Below are 19,369 nucleotides of genomic sequence, written 5' to 3'. Positions count from 1 at the left end.
TGTGAGGCAAGACTTGCCCTGGGTAAATCCATGCTGACTTTGTTCCATTAAACCATGTCTTTCTATATGTTCTGTGATTTTGATGTTTAGAACACCACGTTCTCATAGGGGGGAGGCCCAGGCCAAGGACTTACCATCAAGGAGAGAGAGGATGTAAGTGGTCTTGGTAATTACGTCTGGAAAATAAGCTGGTTGCAGACAAAATAGCATGTTACATTGGTTTGGAAACCTCTGCACATCAGGGGATTCCCAGAGAACCATGGAGGTGCTGGCAAAGGAACAGTCTGTCGAAGAAACGGCACAGAGGTAGAAGCATTGAGCTTGGAGGACATCCTGGTCAGTGTGGAATCCAAGTGAGGCTCAGATTACCAATAGCTGCTGCTAGTGCTTCCAAGGTTTTTTGTTGCTCAATGATCTTTTGTGCCAGGCCAGGAATGGCCTGTATAGCTGAGACCTCTGCCGGGTCCATGGACTTGGCAATCTGTTAGGATTCATGGGTTTCGTTGAGCCTTGGCCCGAGGTGGAGGTTGATGCTACCTGAGAGGGATGGGCCCCACAGTTTCTCACCGTCAGGAGGCAAGCTCAGCTGCAGCAGGGACACAACTATAGTTTAGTGAAGAGAGAATGTCCTGCGTCATTGCCATGTGATCGCAGGTATCTGCACTGAGATATACTGTGAGGCAGCCCGAGGAGCGGGACGGAAAGGCACATTCCGAGGGGAGTCGCAGTACTGAAGGTACGATATATCAGAGAAGGAAGCTCCTGGGCAGAGGTGCGCTGGGCAGGCCCCAAGGAGCGGAGAGCGCAGAGAAGGATCTCTGAAGGAGTAATGCAGAGACTGTCCCGAGGGGCGGAATAGTGCAGCAATAGAGTCTCTGGTGTGACGTAGAGGCTGCCCCAAGGAGCGGGGAAGTACAGAGTCAAGTCTCTGATGTAGTGACGTCAGCTGCCCTGAGGAGCAGGGAGCATAGAGTAAAGCCACTGGGGTAGTGATGTGGAGTCTGCCCCTAGAAGTGGGGAAGTTCAGAATCAAAGTCTCTGAGGTAACGTAGAGGCTACCCCAAGGAGCGGGGTAGCATAGAGTCAAAGTCTCCGGTGTAGTAAGGTAGAGGCAACCCCGAGGAGCGGAGAAGCGAACCGGCAGGACCTCTGGTGAGGAGCGTAGGGGCTACCCCGAGGAGCGGGAAGCCTGGAGCCCAGGTCTCCCGAACAAAGTGCAAGCAGGCCCCTGAGGAGTGGGTACCCAAGCCAGAGACCAGAACAGCCAGTAGAGATCCAAGACAGGAACCACGGGTCTGGAGATACAGGAACAAGCACAGTGAAGCGAAGGAACTCATTTCCAAGTCAGTTTGCATAGGCCAAAGGAGGTGCTTAAATATCCCAAGGTGATGATGTCATCAGTCGGAGATGGCCCAGAGATTCCCGCCTATGGTCCTTTAAATAGAGAAGAGATGGCGCACACGCGCCTAGGAAGACTCAGAGTCGGAGCATGGGCTGGCGGCGTCCCAACTGCCATGTGGAGCAAGGAGGACCAGGAACAGTGCGGCAACAATGACTGGCCAGAGCCGCGAATTCCCCTGGAGTGGAGAGCCAGGCATGGCAGGATGTGAGTTGGGTTGACCGTGGGCGGCCATGGCCGACGTTCATAACAAATCTACAGGGAAGGACCCATAGGTCCTTAGCAAACGCTGGTGGAACTACACTAGGAAGAGACAGATCAGGAGCTTTACCCATACCAACCCCTTTCCCCTTGGGAGGAGCCCTTGGGTTCCATGAGCCAGCAGGTCTTAGATGTGAGTCTCTAAGGAGATGGAGTGGGCATAGTTCCAGTATCAGGCTAGTATTAGAGGCAGGTGGAAAACCAGAAGGGTGAATATACAGGCAAAAATCAATAGTGGACAGCAGGCAAGAATAATCAATATCTGGGCAAAGGTTAGAGACAGGCTGCAGACAAAAATGGTCAAAGTCTAAACTAGGGTCAGATCCAGAAGTCAGTCCGAGAGTAGGCAGAGGAGACAAGGAGAAGGATTGTCAAGGAAGGGCAGGAAAGAAGGCAAGGACTGGATAAGATGAGGCAGGCTGGGCTGGAGAGATGAGGCAAGTACAGGATCATGTATGCAGGAAGAAGCAGCAACTCACACTACACACACGAAGCAGGTGACTTGTTGCTGAGGTGAAGGAGGAATGCCTGGTAAGTCCTATATTAGCCGGAGTCAATGACGTCATCGATGGGCACTGCAGGCCTTTTCTCATCACAGGCATTTTAAATCTTGCTCAGTGCGGCACATGCATGCCTAGAGGAGCTCCAGAAATTGGTGGCAATAATAGCATCCTGCTGCAAGGGAAACACCGGCAGGTTGGTGGCGGTAGGTGAGTGCAAAGCTCACAGGGCCCCCCTGCGAAATGTAATATCTAAATTAATTTTGTTACGATGCTGCTCGTGGAGCCCATCCCGCGAGCAGCCTCTCACCTGCCCGACGCCGTGCCACTGCCTTCTCGCGGTCTAGGCTGCTCTGGACCACCGCTGCTGCCCCTCGCAGCCCGCACCCTCTATATGTGACAGGAGGGGCCAAGGCTGTTTCCTCGCAGCAGGGAAGCTGCTCCCGGGATGCTGCTTGCGGCATGAAGCTGCCAGGATCCCTCTTCATGCAGCCCTGGTGCTGCTGTATTACCTCCTTTATGCTGCAGAATCGCTGCCGAAGCTTGCTCCTGCTTTCCCGGAATAGATGCCCAAGGGTCTTTTTTCAAATCTTTAATTGGTGGAAACATATGTGATTAATTAAAAGTGCCCAACTCGCGCCGAGTTTCGCAACATTCCAGTGGCTGCCTCAGGGGCTATGAGTAAACATAAATATGAATATAATAAATCATAAATACATTAAAAATCATAAAATAAGTCAAATAAATTAATAAAATACATAGTCAATAAAGTTAAAATATAGTAAAAAGAACCTCAAATAAATAATAAATAAATTAGAACATACATTAAAATATAAAAATCAATGTAACCTGTAAAAATCAATATAGCATACCTATAAAAAAAGACATACAGACTAATAACTGAATAAACACAACATACAGACTAATAACTGAGTAAAAAAAGCCATACAGACTAATAACTGAGTAAAAAAAGAGTAAAAAAAAAGCATGTGAGCAACATCAATCTAAAAACTATTGTTATTAGACAATAGGAGACCTATATGTATTTTAGGAAAGGTAAAATCATTACCTTAAATAAGAGCACACTGAATAACTATTAGTTAATTCCAAAAACATCCGCATTACAGACATATCTGTGAAATCGAAAACAATTAATCAGATCCAAGATCCTTTTTGAATCCTTCACAGTATGCGGCGCCATTTGAGAATGGAACCGGGAGAAGCTTAAGCGCTACATTATTTATTCAAGGTGTGCTTTATCTATCCTTTTTCCAAGTTTTCTTCTTTTTCCTTTTTTCCCCGTTTTTTCTTTTTTAATCTTGGATCTGATTAATTGTTTTCGATTTCACAGATACATCTGTAATGCGGATGTTTTTGGAATTAACTAATAGTTATTAGTTATTCAGTGTGCTCTTAAGGTAATGATTTTACCTTTCCTAAAATACATATAGGTCTCCTGTTGTCTAATAACAATCGGGCGGATTTTAAATGCCCTGCGCGTGTAAATCCGTGCATAGGCCGCCGGCGCGCGTAAATCCTGGGGCTTTCTAAAAGGGGCATATCGGGGGCGTGTCATGGGCGTGTCTAAAATAACACGGTGTTGTGGGGGTGGGGCCGGGGGTGTGGTGCCGGCCCGGGGGCGTGGTAGAGGCCTCCGGACCAGCCCCGGGTCGGGTGATCGCGCGCCAGCAGCCCGCTGGCGCACGTAGATTTACGTCTGCTTTTAGCAGGCGTAAATCATGAAACAAAGGTAAGGGGGTGGGGGGAGGGCGAAGGAAAGTTCCCTCCGAGGCCGCTCCGAAATCGGAGCAGCCTTTGAGGGAACAGGCAGCGCGCTCTGGGCTCGGCGTGTGCAGGTTGCACAAACGTGCACCCCCTTGCGCGTGCCGACCCCGGATTTTATAAGATACGCACCGCTACGCGCGTATCTTATAAAATCCAGCATACTTTTGTTCACGCCTGGTGCGCGAACAAAAGTACGCGATCGCGCAAATTTAGAAAATCTACCCCAATAGTTTTTAGATTGATGTTGCTCACATGCTTTTTTTACTCAGTTATTAGTCTGTATGTTGTGTTTATTCAGTTATTAGTCTGTATGTCTTTTTCTATAGGTTACATTGATTTTTATATTTTAATGTATGTTCTAATTATTTATTTATTATTTATGTGAGGTTCTTTTTACTATATTTTAACTTTATTGACTATGTATTTTATTAATTTATTTTTTTACTTATTTTATGATTTTTAATGTATTTATGGTTTATTATGTTTGTTTACTCATAGCCCCTGAGGCAGCCACTGGAATGTGGCGAAACTCGGCACGAGTCGGGCACTTTTAATTAATCACATACGTCTCCACCAATTAAAGATTTGGAAAAAGACCCTTGGGCATCTATTCTTTGTTGTTATCCTCTTGGCGTTGTTTGATTGCCTACCTTGCTGTTTTCTGGGTCCTGCTTTCCCGGGCCTCATCACATTTATTTAAAGGGCCCGCAGCAGGAAAAGCCCGCGGCCTCACCGGATGACATCAGCCTGCTCATTCACCAGCCCTATAAAAGGGCTCTCTTCCACTTCCTCGGGGCCTTCGAACTGGATCTTCATGGTTGTCCATGCTTCTCTTCACTGGTCAAAGTCTTCTGTGGTCTTCTTGTGTCTAGATGGCTCTTCATTTGATATTCCAGATGTTCCCGATCTCCTTCGTCTGATGTTCCTGGTCCTATTCTTCGTCAGAGCTCTCATTGTCTGTTCCTGGTGTTCCATGTTCTGCGTTCCTGATGTTCCATGTTCCAGTCCTGCTCCTGATGTCCTCGTCTTCGGTTCTTCGTCCTGCTTCCAGGTTTCCTGCTTGTCCACCTTTCCCGGCGTGCCACCATTGTGGTCCATGACCAGCCCATGGGGGCTGTGTAGGACGCTTCGTGGCACAAGGCCTGTCTTCATGTCTGCAGCACAAATCTCCAGAAGGCCCTTGTTTTTAAAGCAGAGGTGTGTTCCTGAATCCGAGTCTGAGTTTGAATCCTTTTCCCGGTCTTCGGAGTATCTTGTTCCTGCTTCTGTCCATACCTAAGACTCTAGCCAGAACCTGCTCCACTTCAGAGTGGTCCGTAACCAGCCACAGGCATGCCTCTGTGCAGGCCTCTCCTGAATTTTCGACGTTTCCAGTTCCAAGTCTTCACTTTCTCGCCTGAAGTCTGCTTTACTTTCAGCATAGTCCACAGCCAGCCATGGGCGACTGTGTAGGGTGCGCTGAGGTGCAGTACTCACCCTGTACTAGAGCCTGAACCCTGAGTCTTCCAAGTATCCTGGATCCTCGTCTGAGTATTTCAAGTTCCTCGTATCCTCATCTGAGTCTTCCAAGTTTCCTGAGTTCCATGTCTCATCTTGTTCCTGCCCTCAGCCTCGGTCTGGCCTCATGCACTCGTCGTTCCCAAGCGGCGGGTCCAGAAGGGCTACTGAGTGGCCGGAGAGCTACTCTTGAGACCAGCATTGCATTGTTTATTTATTTATTTATTTAAGAGTTTTTATATACCGTCATTAAGTTATTCACCATCACAACGGTTTACAATAGGGCACCAGTAAAAAATATGGGTCATACATTACATAGGTGGCGCCAATAGTATTCGGTAACAATAAGGCGTTTATTAGGGGGCTTAGGTGTATCATAGCAATATGTCCTGAAGGTTGCCTGCAGTTAAAAAAAATGTTGAAATAATTTGGTAAGGATTTATAAAATTAGGCATTCGGTGCTATATGCCGCATAACTTTTACTTCGTTGCCCGCATCAATTTTCTTTCTTGAAGGCTGGGTCTCACCGACGCATGCAGGTGCAGTGGAGGGCTGAGCCTGCTTTGTTTCAGTTCCTGATGTTCTAGGTCTTGATCTTGCTCCAGCCCATGCCTGAACACTCTCACCTCCCACGGTGTGTGTCTTGGGGCTCCTCCCTAGCCACTCCTTGACCCAAGGGCTCACAATCTCTCTGAGCAAGCAACCGCACCTCCGCGCTCGCAACAAATTTGCAGGGTGGAAAAGTAAGAAACAAGAATTGTGGCATGAAGTCAGAGAGAGATCATGGATGTGTTGTAAGGTATGAAATATTTTTGTTGTATTGCTTTAATTTTATAAGATTCAAAAAGGTACAATAACAGATCATCTATGAAAATACAGCAGAAGATACATTTCTAAATTTCAGTTTTTGCCCAATGCAGGATTGTAACCCCTCTAACCTTTTTCTATAGGATGATTGGATATGAACTTATCTGTATTTTATAATTAAAAGAAATCTAAATTCAGTACAAAATGTAAACTTATAAACCTACAATGGACTGATTCCGCTACTGAGATCAATGTGATCATAGTGCAGTGTTTCCCAACCAGTGTGCCATGGCATACTGGTGTGTCTTCAGATCTGATCAGGTGTGTCATGGAAAAATCATCACTTTCGGATGCTGAGAATCAAGCCAGCACCTTGCAGCAACAGGAGATACCAGCAGTGATTCTTAAACTGATAGGAACTCCTTTCTGAGAATATGTGTAATCATACATAGGGATAAGCATTCGGGAGAAACAAAATAGAAAATTAGGCAAAATTTCCTATTTCAATTTCATTTCAATATCAAAGCAAAACGATTGAAAATCTGATAAAATTTAATTTGTTTTCACATTTTGATTTGAAAAGAAAATCGATCTGTCAGGCCTAGGTCTTAAGTTGGGCCAGCTCCCGGCATCAGGCCTGGTCCAGGCCAAGACTCTGGCATCAGGATCTGGTCTCCGAACCAGGCCACAGCTTCAGGTCTGGGCCTAGGCCCTGACCGAGGCCTAGGCATCAGGTCCTGGCCTTAAAGCCTGGGCCTTGCATAGGGCATAGGCCGAGGTTGTGGTGACCTACTTGCGGCCTAGGCCTTCGCAAGGCCAAGACATCAGCCTGGGATTAAGCATCAGATGTGGCAGCCAAGGTAACTAAGCTAGCTACCTCACCATGCTGACTTCTCCCTTTTCTTGCAGGAGTTGGTGCATCATGACAGGTTCATAATGTCTCCACATCCTCTCTCCCTTTGTTCTAAAATTTTTAAGAGAGACTGGTGGGGCTGTCATTGCTTCCCTAGCACTTCTTTTGGCCCTATAAGTTCCTCTTCATGTCCACAGTATCTACTCCATGGAAGTTGGTGTGCCACATATTTTTTATTAACATAGGTTTAACTTAGGCATGAAAAATTTGTCATAGAGAACACAGTCCTGTCTATTACTGGAAAGCAGATCCCAACTGTGTTACTTGTTCCCATAGAAAGAGAAGGCATACCTTCTTAAAGCCTGTTTGTGCAAGAACCTCTTCATCCAGCTTGTTAATAATTAACAGAAAGATTTCAGCAATATCCTGTTGGTTTCCACCTAATAAATGAGGAAAAAACACAGAGAAAGAGAACCAGAGGAGAAGGTTAAGGCAGAAATAGAAGAGGAAAACAGAATGGATTAGGCGACATAATGAACACCTTTATTGACATTTTAATTTTTTCATTTCATTTGTTTTTTTTTAATTCATTTTTCATTTCATGTTTATATCATTTTGTTTTGTTTAATCAAAACAAAACAAACACTAAAGAGAAAAAAATAGAAAAGGAAAAGAAAGGAAGAGGCCAGGTTCCCCTCACTCTACCAAATGTTCCCAGACTGAGCACCTCTGCAATAGAAAAATTATTCTTCCTCTAAACCTTCTATCCCCCATCCTCTCAGTATCCATCTTATCCCATCTATGGGGTCATAGAAATCAAAATGGGGCAGAAATGATCTACCACTGCTCCTACCACACTGGATCCAATTTCCACATCCCCCCCCCCCCCCCCCCGACAGATTCATATTATATTGCAATGCTGCTGGGGGGTGGAAAAGGAAAACCCAATGAATTTTGTTGGGTTCACTTCATTTTGAAATGCACATAATGAAACAGGTTTTCACTGTGTTCTTCAAGTTGTTTCAAAACGAATGCACACCTATAGACCTTATTGGCCTGATGCTTAGGAATATATTTGGTCCATTAAACTCTGCATCCTTTCTCTAACAGTGGCCAATTCCAGTCACAATACCTGATGGTGGATCCCAAAAAGATCTAGTTCTTGTTGTTCACCCCCATGAATAAGTGATGGTTTCTCCAGTCTACCTGGCTAAGAACGGTTTATGGACTTGAGTTGCCAGTAAAATATCTGTCAGACTATCAAGAAAAATGTTTTTTTTGGGTGTTGGCTGCATTGAGGGAAAGAAATTAGAGGGAAATTATAGGGAAGGGGACCAAAAATAATGCTGTGAAAAAAGGGAGAACTTGCATCCGAGAGCGTGACTGGACAAGATGATGTATGGGCAGGGGGAAGGAAGCCAGAACACATTTTACAGTGATGATAGGTAGAGGTAGACATTCAGACATAGCCAGCTAAGTAAGACCTAGATTTATCATTTTCCTATAAATATAGTGCCTGTGATTAAAAAAGAAAAGGGGGGGAGGGCATGGAAATTTTCAAGATACCACAACACATTAAATTTACTGAGAAAGAGACTCTATGGGGCTCTCGTATAAGTAAATTATTTATATCACTGTAAGAGGGGCAGCTAGTAACTCGGGGTGAGGATCTGGTGGTTTTGGGGGGCAGTTTTACATGCACAGTCAAAGGTGCAACAGCCCAGTACACATCAGTGAAGATTTGAAGTATTTTGGAGTGATGAGGTACACAAAGATGAGATTAATGAGATATTGCAGACTGCTTCAACTTGATTTATAAAAGTTTTTTCTTACAAGCACTAAATACATAAATCCCTTTTTTTCCAGGTTGCATCAATGATGGGTCTATCAATTTCTTCAGATATAAAGAGTCCAATGTGTTATATACAGGGCCGGTGCAAGGGTATTGGGCGCCCTAGGCGACCCTTATGCTGCCGGCCTGCCCCCCCTGGTCGCATCCCTCCTACCTGTTTCAGCGCCGACTGTATGCTTCTCAGGGCTGCAAGCAGCTCGCGGCCTTGAGAAGCACACCATGTCGTGCCCCCCCCCCACACCTGTTTTGGTGCTGAGCTGTAGGGGGCGCCAAAGAGCAACCACGTGGTGCCACAAGCGGGGCCTATCCCGCTCACGGCAAAGAGAAATAAAAACAGTCGGCGCGAAACAGGTAGGGGGCGAAACAGGTGGGGGAGGGGCGCAACAGTATGTGCTTCTCAGGGTCGCGAGCAGCTCGCGGCCCTGAGAAGCACACACTCTCTATTTCTGTTTGCCGCGAGGAGGATAGGCCCCGCTTGCGGCACCACGAGGCTGCTCTTCGGCACTCCCTATGGCTCGGCGCCCTAAGCAACTGCCGAAGTTCGCCTAATGGACGCGCTGGCCGTGGTTATATATGAAAGCATACATTTCCTTTCAATTCCTGTTCACCAACCACTGGCTTCCAAAAGTGACAAGTTCTTCCGCAAAACAACAGATGAAAGGCCATACCTACCATACAGGTTCAGGTAATGAGTCAGCTTATTCGTTTCCACATTGTGGTTTCTTTCCTCTAGTCTGTGGAATATGTCTTCAAGCTCTTTTATAATTCCTGAGTCCTTTGTAGCTGCTTTATGAATTCTGTGACACCAAACCATACATGTGAAAGAAATGTAGAAAAAGTAACTCATTTGTTCTCAATTATATAAAATCGGGGGCGACGCGCACAAGGGAAGGTTGACTTTGTCAACTTTCGCACGGGGACGCATTGGGGCCTTCCCCAGTTCCCTCCCAGTCCGCTCCAATTAAGTGGACTGGGAGGGAACTTCCCCATCCCCTACCCTCCCTACCCTCTAAAGCCCTTTTTTTTTTTACCTTTTATTTTGCAAGTTATTTCAGGGCCCGACCTGAAGTAACTTGCGTGCTCCGCCCCCTTTTCAGGCCCCGGCACTTACTTGCGTCCCGGGGTTTACGTGAGTGGCCAGTCCCGTTTGAAAATTGGCCCAGTGCACATAAGGCCTGGCCATGCGTGTAAACCCCGGGATTTACGCGCACCGTTGTTAATTTTTTACTGACTGACTTTAAAAGTTCCTCTCTAGTCCATCACAGCACTCTTTAAGTGCACATGCCAACCCATTCTGTTTTTTTTTCACTGACCTTTAAGTTTCAACCTCAGAGGGAAGAGAATTCTACAGCCATCCCAGATCTCACAAAGGCACAAACAATATAAAAGTGGGGCAAGGAGTGTGCCATGATAAAAATGAAAGCATTGAGCATTACATTTCCAATCATCTTTCCTAATTATACAGAATGTGCCTTTTATATGTATCTGTACAGTGTTGCATATGTCTTGCAGCATAAGCATTAGAAGTAGTAATATGAAGGCAGGTAAAGTCCACAAGGCCTATCCAGCCTGTCCATTTTCCCTATATGCTGCCATATGCCATATAGGGATGTGTGAATGTTTAAAATTTGCTTTGATGAAACTTAGGCAAGTTTTGCACAATTTGGAGAAGTTTCAAAAGAGCTAAACATTTTGTGAAAATTTTACTGGAAGTGAAAACTTTTGCCAAGTTTGCCTACAGCTCTATTTTTGCTGTAATTTTTTTAAAATTCATATTTATTGCATTTTAACAAATACAAAGAATGATCTGTGCCCAGCAAACAATCAATTCACACAAAAAAGAAAACATAATGGTAATAATACCAGACCATGAAGAAACTAACAATAATGTTTACCTATAACATCATGTTTGCCTATAACATCTCAGATCTTAACTTAAAGACCACAGTAATTATGGGGAAGAAGCAGAAAAAAAGATCGAAAATAAATATCTTACTAGAAACAGCAATTACATGAATAAACCTGCAGCGTTACAATGTACAGCTTTTAGACACGCAATCTAATTCAAGGAAAGTCCAATAGATTCCTAGAATGTAGAAAAACGGGAAGCTGTTATGGTATAAAAAAGATATAACAGTCTGCTTTATACTTCATTACGCATTTGCAGGGATACCTCAATAGGAAGGAGGCTCCAAGAGCCCTGACTTCCTGGTAAAGAGCCAAAAAGTATTTTCTTCTTTCTTCAGTTATATATATCAGGAAACACCCAGACTACTTGACCGAAATAAGAACCATTCATATGTTTTAAATAACATCTCATAATATATTAATTAATAAAAGAAACCAGTAATGTTTCTCTTTCAATAATTTCTTGAGAAGAAGATGCCAACTTAGCAGACAAATTTTCTAAATCTATAGAGGGATAAGCAGCCACTTCCTGGCCAAAAGCACAATGAAAATAAGAAACCAACTTATTAATTACAGGGTCCTTATCTAAGGAAACACATACAATTTCTGTCAAGTATTTCCTCAAAGTTACTTGAGGTTGCTCACCCACAAAATGGGGAAAATTTAATAATCTTAGAATTAAATGTCATATGTTGAACAAATTAAGCAACTTGCAGTGCAGGAGTAGCTAGCAGTGGGCTATGACCCAGAGAAACCAGTGTTCAAATCCCAGTGTTGCGCACCCTGTCCGCGTCCGGCCTGTGCAAGGGCCTGCTCACCTCTCTGGCTCCTCTGCAGGTCCCAGGTCGGCCTCCTGTTACGCTCTCCTCCTCCAGAGGGGAGGAGTTAGCAATCTGTTATCACTCACCCCACCAGGAGGGCGGAGTTAGCAATCTATTCTGCTTTTCTCCTGAAAGGGGGAGGAATTAGCAATCTGATATATATAGGCTGCTGGCAAGTCCCATAGAAAGAGAAGGTAGCTATCTATATAATACTTCCGTAAGCGGTGTTAGTGGTTGGTAGTGGTTGGCTCCCATAGAGTGATAGTAGTGTAAGGAATGACCACTTGGAGGAAATGGTGAATCCCTGGGCCGATGGCAGATGACAGCGCCCCCAGGAGGAGATCCTGAGAGGAACCACCGGCTAGGCTAGAATATGAAATAAACACAAATAGTTCTTTATTAGACTGGAAGCTGGACCATCAGGGGTGGCAGTAGTGTCCGGCATGACTGAAGTCCTTCTGATACTGGAATATAATCTCTGGGTCACTGAGCTGTAGAGAGAGACTAGAAGTAGTGAGTAGACAGGGTATACTGGATACAAGATGGTACACTCACAATAGTAGATGTCTGCAATGGTCTCTATGCTACAGAGAGTTTTCAGTATATTCAGGACAGGAGCCGTAGGAGAGCACTGGTTCCTATAACAGTCTGTAATAAGAACTCACAATAGCTGTATATGAAATGGCTTCTAGAGTAGAAGAGAATCTGTAAAGGATTCTAGGAACATGGGCCCTTGTGGAGCGAGAACCGGTTCCTATTTGCAACCTTGCCAATATAACTCTCGATCTCTGTACCTGCGATAACGTCTTGGACGGAAGGGAGTCTTCAGAGCTATGGGAATGTAGGCCCTCTTGGAGCGAGTACTGATTCCTATCTACAATATACTCACTGTGTTCACTTCTGCGATCGCTTTCAGGCAATGAGGAGTCTTCCGAGTATTCAGGGACGTAGGCCCTCGAGGTTCAAGCACCGGATCCCGTCTTGGCAATCTGAAATCAAGAAGAGAGAGCGGAGCCCCCATGGAGCAGGTACTTCTGGTAAGTTTGAAAAGGCCGAGTAGTGGAGAAGGATTCCCCTCGCTGACTCGGATCGTTGTTGCAAGTATCGTGGACTGTCGAAGCAAGTCCTGTTGGAGTTCCTTGCTAACTCGTTAGAGGTTAGCAAACAAAGACCTTTTAAAGTGGAAATGGATGACGTAATTACGGGAGACGCCCCCGAGGTTCGCATCCTTGCTGGTACAAGTCTGGAGCGTGCGCGCGTGCCCTTACATCATCAGGAACATGGCGGATCCATAGCGTCAAGCCAGCCCGGGGACACCGGGACCAAGAGGCAGGGAGAAGCTGCAGCTGCATCTGTCCGTCAGAGCCGAAGGGAGTCGCTCCCAAGGTAGAAAGGCACGAACGCAACACCTCCCTAGCGGTAGCTACAAGCTCTTCCAGGCCTTGGCATCCTGCAGTGGCGGTCACTGGGCCTTCCACTGCGCACCAGGCCTCATGCCGGAGTTCAGCGTCCTCCGTGGCATTGGCCATGCCCTTATGTGCTTGCGCGCGAACTGCCCGGCCTCTTGTAGGGCCAGGGGCGGGTCCTAGCTCCGTGGTGTGCCCTGATTGAAGGAAATACTTAAGGAAGTTCCTCCCTGCACTTCCTTGCCTTGGCAATCGGGTCGGTTTCTTTGCTAGATTGTCACTTGTGCTAAGCATTGTTCCAGTTTCGTTCCAGTCTTGTTCCAGTCTCATTCCAGGATCCTTCTGTTTCAGCCTTGTACCTGCATCCTTCTGTTCCTGTGTTCGTCTGTCGTCTTCCCAGGTAGTACCTTTGGACTGTCTTTCTGGTACTGACTTCGGCCTGATCCTTGACCCCTCTGCCTGCTACCTGCCTTCTGACCTCAGCCTGCCTGTGACATCATCTGACCTCCAGAACCCGACCTCTGCATTGTTGACCACTCCTCAGACTGATCCTCGGATTCTGACCTCTGCCTGATTGACTACGTCTCCTGATTCTGGCTCTGTCCCTTGCCTTGTCATTGCCTATGCTGTTCTGGTCTTCCTTGCTCCATCTGACCTCCAAACTCGAACCCGATCGCACTCCTCTCCTGTCTATGGGTACGTCTGTCTACCATCTCTCCAGGAGACCCTGCGAAGCCCACCTAAGTCCATGGGGCCCGGATCCCTATGGGCTCCACCCGGCGGGACCGCAGGCTTTCAGTTGTGAAGCTCATCCTAGCCTCTGTCTTCTCCAGTGCTCCGCCCCCTGGGGGCAGGTACTTCCTAATCCCTACCAGGGAGCCATTCTTTACTGCTCCAAGACAAGGGTCCTCCAACGAATGCAATAGATTGCCAAGGCCATGGATTCGGCGGAGTCTCCCACCTCCAGGGCCCTACCGTGTTTGGCCGCTTCAGTCAAAAAACATCATCAAGCTTTGAAATCTTTGGCTTCTTCAGTGGAAGAGCTTCGTTCCCAGCTACAAGATACAGCTTTGGCCAATCCTGTGGGCCTATCAGCCTCTATGCTTCCCAAAGCATCGTTGGCACTTCCTGCACCTCCTTGATACAATGAGGATCCACGCTCCTGTCGTGGCTTCCTTAATCAGTGCTTCATGCAATTTGCACTGCAACCCTCGTTGTTCCTGGAAAACAGCCTGGCATCGATGCCATGCATGGAAAACAGCCTGGCATCGATGGAAACAGGCTGGCATTCATGCCATGCATGGAAAACAGTCTGGCATCGATGGAAAACAGCCTGGCAACGATGCCATGCATGGAAACAGCCTGGCATCGATGCCATGCATGGAAAACAGCCTGGCATTGATGGAAAACAGCCTGGCAACGATGCCATGCATGGAAACAGCCTGGCATCGATGCCATGCATGGAAAACAGCCTGGCATCGATGGAAAACAGCCTGGCATCGATACCATGCATGGAAAACAGACTGGCATTGATGGAAACAGCCTGGCATCGATGCCATGCATGGAAAACAGCCTGGCATCGATGGAAACAGCCTGGCATCGATGCCATGCATGGAAAACAGCCTGGCATTGATGGAAACAACCTGGCATCGACACCATGCATGGAAAACAGCCTGGCATCGATGGAAAACAGCCTGGTTTCGATGGCTATCGATGGAAAAACAGCCTGGTATCAATGACATCCATAATAGAAGGATGGCATCGATAGAATTGACCCCCAACAGCGATGGAAGTGCCCCGGGTAGCAGTGGCATCGACCCGATTATGGATGGAAGCGACGAGACAAAGTGTTCGTCGATGGCATCCATTCTGGCAACGCTAGCACCGATAAAAGCTAAGGAAATAAATCAGTGCCATGTATAAACATAAATGGCACTGATAGAATGATGTAGGGAGGATGGCATCAGGGTACCATAGGGGGAGGGGTACCTGTGGCATCTGAAACTGCAGGATGGCCTGAAGGGGGTACCGACGGTAGCGATGGGGTATTACTGCGCGAAGGTACTGAGGAAAGTAAAGGACCTGAACCTACAGGGGCTCTGGCGGCACCATTAACCGTGGAAGTCCCTGTCCCACTAGCGCTAATAGCCAAGCAGAGTGTCACAGAGGGACACTGCATATGGGGAATGGAAATCCGAATGAACTGTATTCGATGGGGGGAGAAAGGCTGATGTGCACGGAGCAGGAGAGAGACCTTGGGGTGATAGTGTCTAATGATCTGAAGTCGGCGAAACAATGTGACAAGGCGATAGCTAAAGCCAGAAGAATGCTGGGCTGCATAGAGAGAGGGATATCGAGTAAGAAAAGGGAAGTGATTATCCCTTTATCTCCAATTTGTTGTAAGCACACACATTGTTCTTTGCCTAGTTATGTTCTCCAAGTTGTTCATCTCCTTGTTCATTGTAAGACACTGTTGTCATTATCTTCTACTTGTTGTAATGTAAACCGGAATGATAAGTAACTCTTTCACTTGAACTTCGGTATAAAAAAGTTATAAATAAATAAATAAAATAAATAAATCCCCTTGTACAGGTCCTTGGTGAGGCCTCACCTGGAGTACTGTGTTCAGTTCTGGAGACCATATCTCCGAAGAGACAGAGACAAGATGGAGGTGGTCCAGAGAAGGGCGACCAAAAGGGTGAATGGTCTTCATTGAATGACTTATGAGGAGAGATTGAAGAATCTAAATATGTACACCCTGGAGGAAAGGAGGAGCAGAGGTGACATGATACAGACTTTCAGATACTTGAAAGGTTATAATGATCCAAAAACAGCGACAAACCTTTTCCGTCAGAAAAAAATCAGCAGAACCAGGGGTCACAATTTGAAGCTCCAGAGAGGAAGATTCAGAACCAATGTAAGGAAGTATTTCTTCACGGAGAGGGTGGTGGATGCCTGGAATGCCCTTCCGGAAGAAGTGGTGAAGACCAGATCTGTGAAGGACTTCAAAGGGGCATGGGATAAACACTGTGGATCCATAAAGTCTAGAGGACGTGAATGAAGAGTGGGTAGCTCGCAGGAATGACGGCTACTGCCTAGAAATAATACCCTTATTCAATAAACATACACACGGTTAATGCGACTCCAACATTGCTCTAAGCTTCAACGGCAAGAGGAAACGTGGAAAAAGATTTGCATTCACAAAAAAAGCAGGGAGTAGCTTGCTTGTTGCGGCGGTTACTACCCCAAACCAAATAAGCCTGGTACTTCACTTTCAATGCATATCCAGCATAACTCTCTGCTTCAACGGCAGGGGGAATGAAGAAAAGTAGATCTATATACAGAAAACAACCAACAAGGTCTGAAGTATTTAGTCTTGGTAAACAAATAAACATGGGTATAGCTTGCTTATTGCGGCGGTTACTACCCCTAACTAATTAAGCTAGATATTTCACTTAGAGGCAGTTCCAACATTGCTCTCTACATTAATGGTGGGGGTAGAAGGGAAATAGAATCAAAAGGTTACTAAGAGCCAAGAGTAACAGATAAGTATGAGAAAAAAAAAAAAAGCAGATCTTGCTGGGCAGACTGGATGGGCCGTTTGGTCTTCTTCTGCCGTAATTTCTATGTTTCTATGTGTGACTAACTGAAAAATAGGGAGAGGGAAGGCCGCAGTCGGTTGGCAGCCAGAAAGGTGACAGGAACCGACCGAAAAAATATGGCATAGTACTCACCGAACGTCGAATTAAACCAACGCGGAGGGAGACCCGTGCAGGGAAAGGTGTTTGTGAAGTAAAAATGTAAATCTTTTATGAGGAAAAAAGTGTTAGAATTTCTCACAGAGCTCCAACTGCTATGCTTACAGCAGAGCGGAAAAAAGAAGACTGAAGGGAGACCCCTGTGGACGCAGGGATCATAGCAGGCCGAGCATGCTCAGTGCACTCAGTGTGCCAGTGTCAGTCAAAGCTTTTTAGAAACTTTGACAGAAAGTTTTCCGTCATAGGGCTCCATTACCGATGTCACCCATATGTGAGGACTAGCATCCTGCTTGTCCTGGGATAATGGGTACTTTTAACAGACTGATCCTAAGTATTTGGTTGGGTCTGTGCAGTCAAGTGCCCAGGGAGTCTGCCTCTTTTGTGCTTACAAGCAAGCAGCTTCAGTGTACACGCCACACACATTAGTGCACAGCTAGGCACCGTGACAGTGGGCAGTGAGTAGTTTTAACAGACTGATCCTAACTATTGGATGGGTCTGTGCAGTCAAGTGCCCAGGGAGTCTGCCTCTTTTGTGCTTACAAGCAAGCAGCTTCCGTGTACACGCCACACACATTAGTGCACAGCCAGGCACTGTGACAGTAGGCAGTGGGTAGTTTTAGCAGACTGATCCTAACTATTGTGTGGGTCTGTGCAGTCAAGTGCCCAGGGAGTCTGCCTCTTTTGTGCTTACAAGCAAGCAGCTTCTGTGTACACGCCACACACATTAGTGCACAGCCAGGCACCGTGACAATGGGCAGTGTTACTACTCAGTCACATTAAATCCATAATGTCAGGGAAAGAGAGATGTAATCGAGTGATTGGGACTGGTAGAGGAGGCACCTCAAAAGACACTAGTGCAACACCACCAGTACAGCTAAAAAGGCAACTGTCGCAATCTAAACTCTTTGTAGGGGATGGCAGTTCCATGTCAAAAAAAATGAAATCTGACCATGATACATCACCATTGCCACCACTTGTTTCTGGCCCTGTAGTTTTGGAGGTGAGGGAAGGGGAGGCAGAGTCATGCCAGACAAAATGTAGACACCCAAAAGCAGCAGGGGGACAGAAGTCTCGACTAACACTTAGCGTTAATAAGGTAGCGCAGTCACTGTTTGCTTCTGATTCAGATAAAGAATCTTCTTGTGTGGAATTCTCATCAGAAACGGAAGAAGTAATAGCTGACGAATCTTCGGTAGAATCAGTTAGTCCTGTCTTAGCCTCCAGAAATGTGCAGCAGGGGAGAGATGACAGTGATAACGAGGAGGAGGAAGAGCAGTCAGTACAGGCACAGAGGGTGACTGATGCCCCCTCTGGCATTGCTTCTCAGGGTGCACCCACTACCTCAACTCCAGTGCCAGCATCCACCCCCAAGGTGTTAGAGAGGGGAGGATCTCGAAAGACATCTCCGATCAGGAAACACTTTAAAGTGACGGAAGACCCGTGTTATGCTCGGTGTAATTACTGTGCCAGGGATATTAGCAGAGGCAAGCAAATGGGACATCTATCTAATTTTGGCATGAACCATCATATGAAGAGGCAACACCCAACAGGTTTACTGCCATCTGGAGATGGTGGCAGTTCCAGTCGGGGGACCCCTTCCAACCAGTGTGCAGTGGTAGGAAAGCAGCAGAGTCAGCCCACGCCCTCATCCCCTTCTAGCAGTCAGGCGGCAGGCCAGCAACCCCCTGACATAAGAACATAAGAACATAAGAAAATGCCATACTGGGTCAGACCAAGGGTCCATCAAGCCCAGCATCCTGTTTCCAACAGTGGCCAATCCAGGCCATAAGAACCTGGCAAGTACCCAAAAACATGTAGCGGAAGCGACAATCCACCAAGGAGGAAATGGGGTGGAGTGCGGTAACGCTATCCCGGGGTAAGAGGCAGGCAGCCTCAAAAGTTGTAACCAGGACCATTGGGGAAATGATTGCCCTTGATGACCATCCCTTGCAGCTAGTGCAGAATGTGGGTTTCAAGCGTTTTTTGAAGGTCGTACTTCCAAATTACAAAATCCCGTGCAGAACCACATTTAATAGAAAGGTCATCCCCAGCCTGTACAAGCTGTGTCGCAGTCACATGCAAGCACTGCTAGCTAAGGCAGACGGAAGAGTGCATTTCACCTGCGATATCTGGACCGCCATGAATACTGCACACGCTTACCTCTCTCTGACAGCACACTGGTGGGACATGGCTGAGGCAGGGGCAGCCAGCAGCTCTATTACTGAAGAAGTATCAGGGTGGAGGTGGGCTTTACTGCACACCCACCTGACAGACCAGGCCCACCGCAGCCAATATTTTAGCATGCATCAGACAGATGCTGGAGGGCTGGCAACTACACCAGTGAGACAGGAAAATGCAGGCAGGGTTCTTTGTCACAGACAATGGTGCAAACATGGTTAAGGCAATAACCGATGGGCGGTTTAAGAACATCCGATATTTTGCACACACTCTGCACCTGGTAGTGAAGTCAGCTCTGGGCTTGGAGTCCAATGACAAAGAGAATGAATACCTGCATAGGTTAA

The 19,369-nt window shown here is 46.5% G+C and overlaps 1 protein-coding gene across 3 annotated transcripts in view; it reads right to left on the bottom strand.

Moving 5' to 3' along the window:
- LOC115082692 overlaps positions 1–19,369 on the bottom strand; it is a 294,549-nt gene that overhangs the window by 169,791 nt on the left and 105,389 nt on the right. For all 3 annotated transcript variants that reach the window (XM_029586885.1, XM_029586886.1, XM_029586887.1), the window contains exons 7-8: positions 9,627–9,751; positions 7,454–7,542 (exon numbers count right to left, since the gene is read on the bottom strand). In XM_029586885.1, coding sequence (XP_029442745.1) covers positions 7,454–7,542; positions 9,627–9,751 — 214 coding nt within the window. The remainder of the gene's footprint in view (positions 1–7,453; positions 7,543–9,626; positions 9,752–19,369) is intronic.

Source organism: Rhinatrema bivittatum, unplaced genomic scaffold (assembly GCF_901001135.1).
Source record: "Rhinatrema bivittatum unplaced genomic scaffold, aRhiBiv1.1, whole genome shotgun sequence".
Taxonomy (NCBI): domain Eukaryota; kingdom Metazoa; phylum Chordata; class Amphibia; order Gymnophiona; family Rhinatrematidae; genus Rhinatrema; species Rhinatrema bivittatum.
The sequence above is the reverse complement of the archived record's forward strand: the minus strand, read 5'-3'. Positions and strand labels throughout refer to the sequence as shown.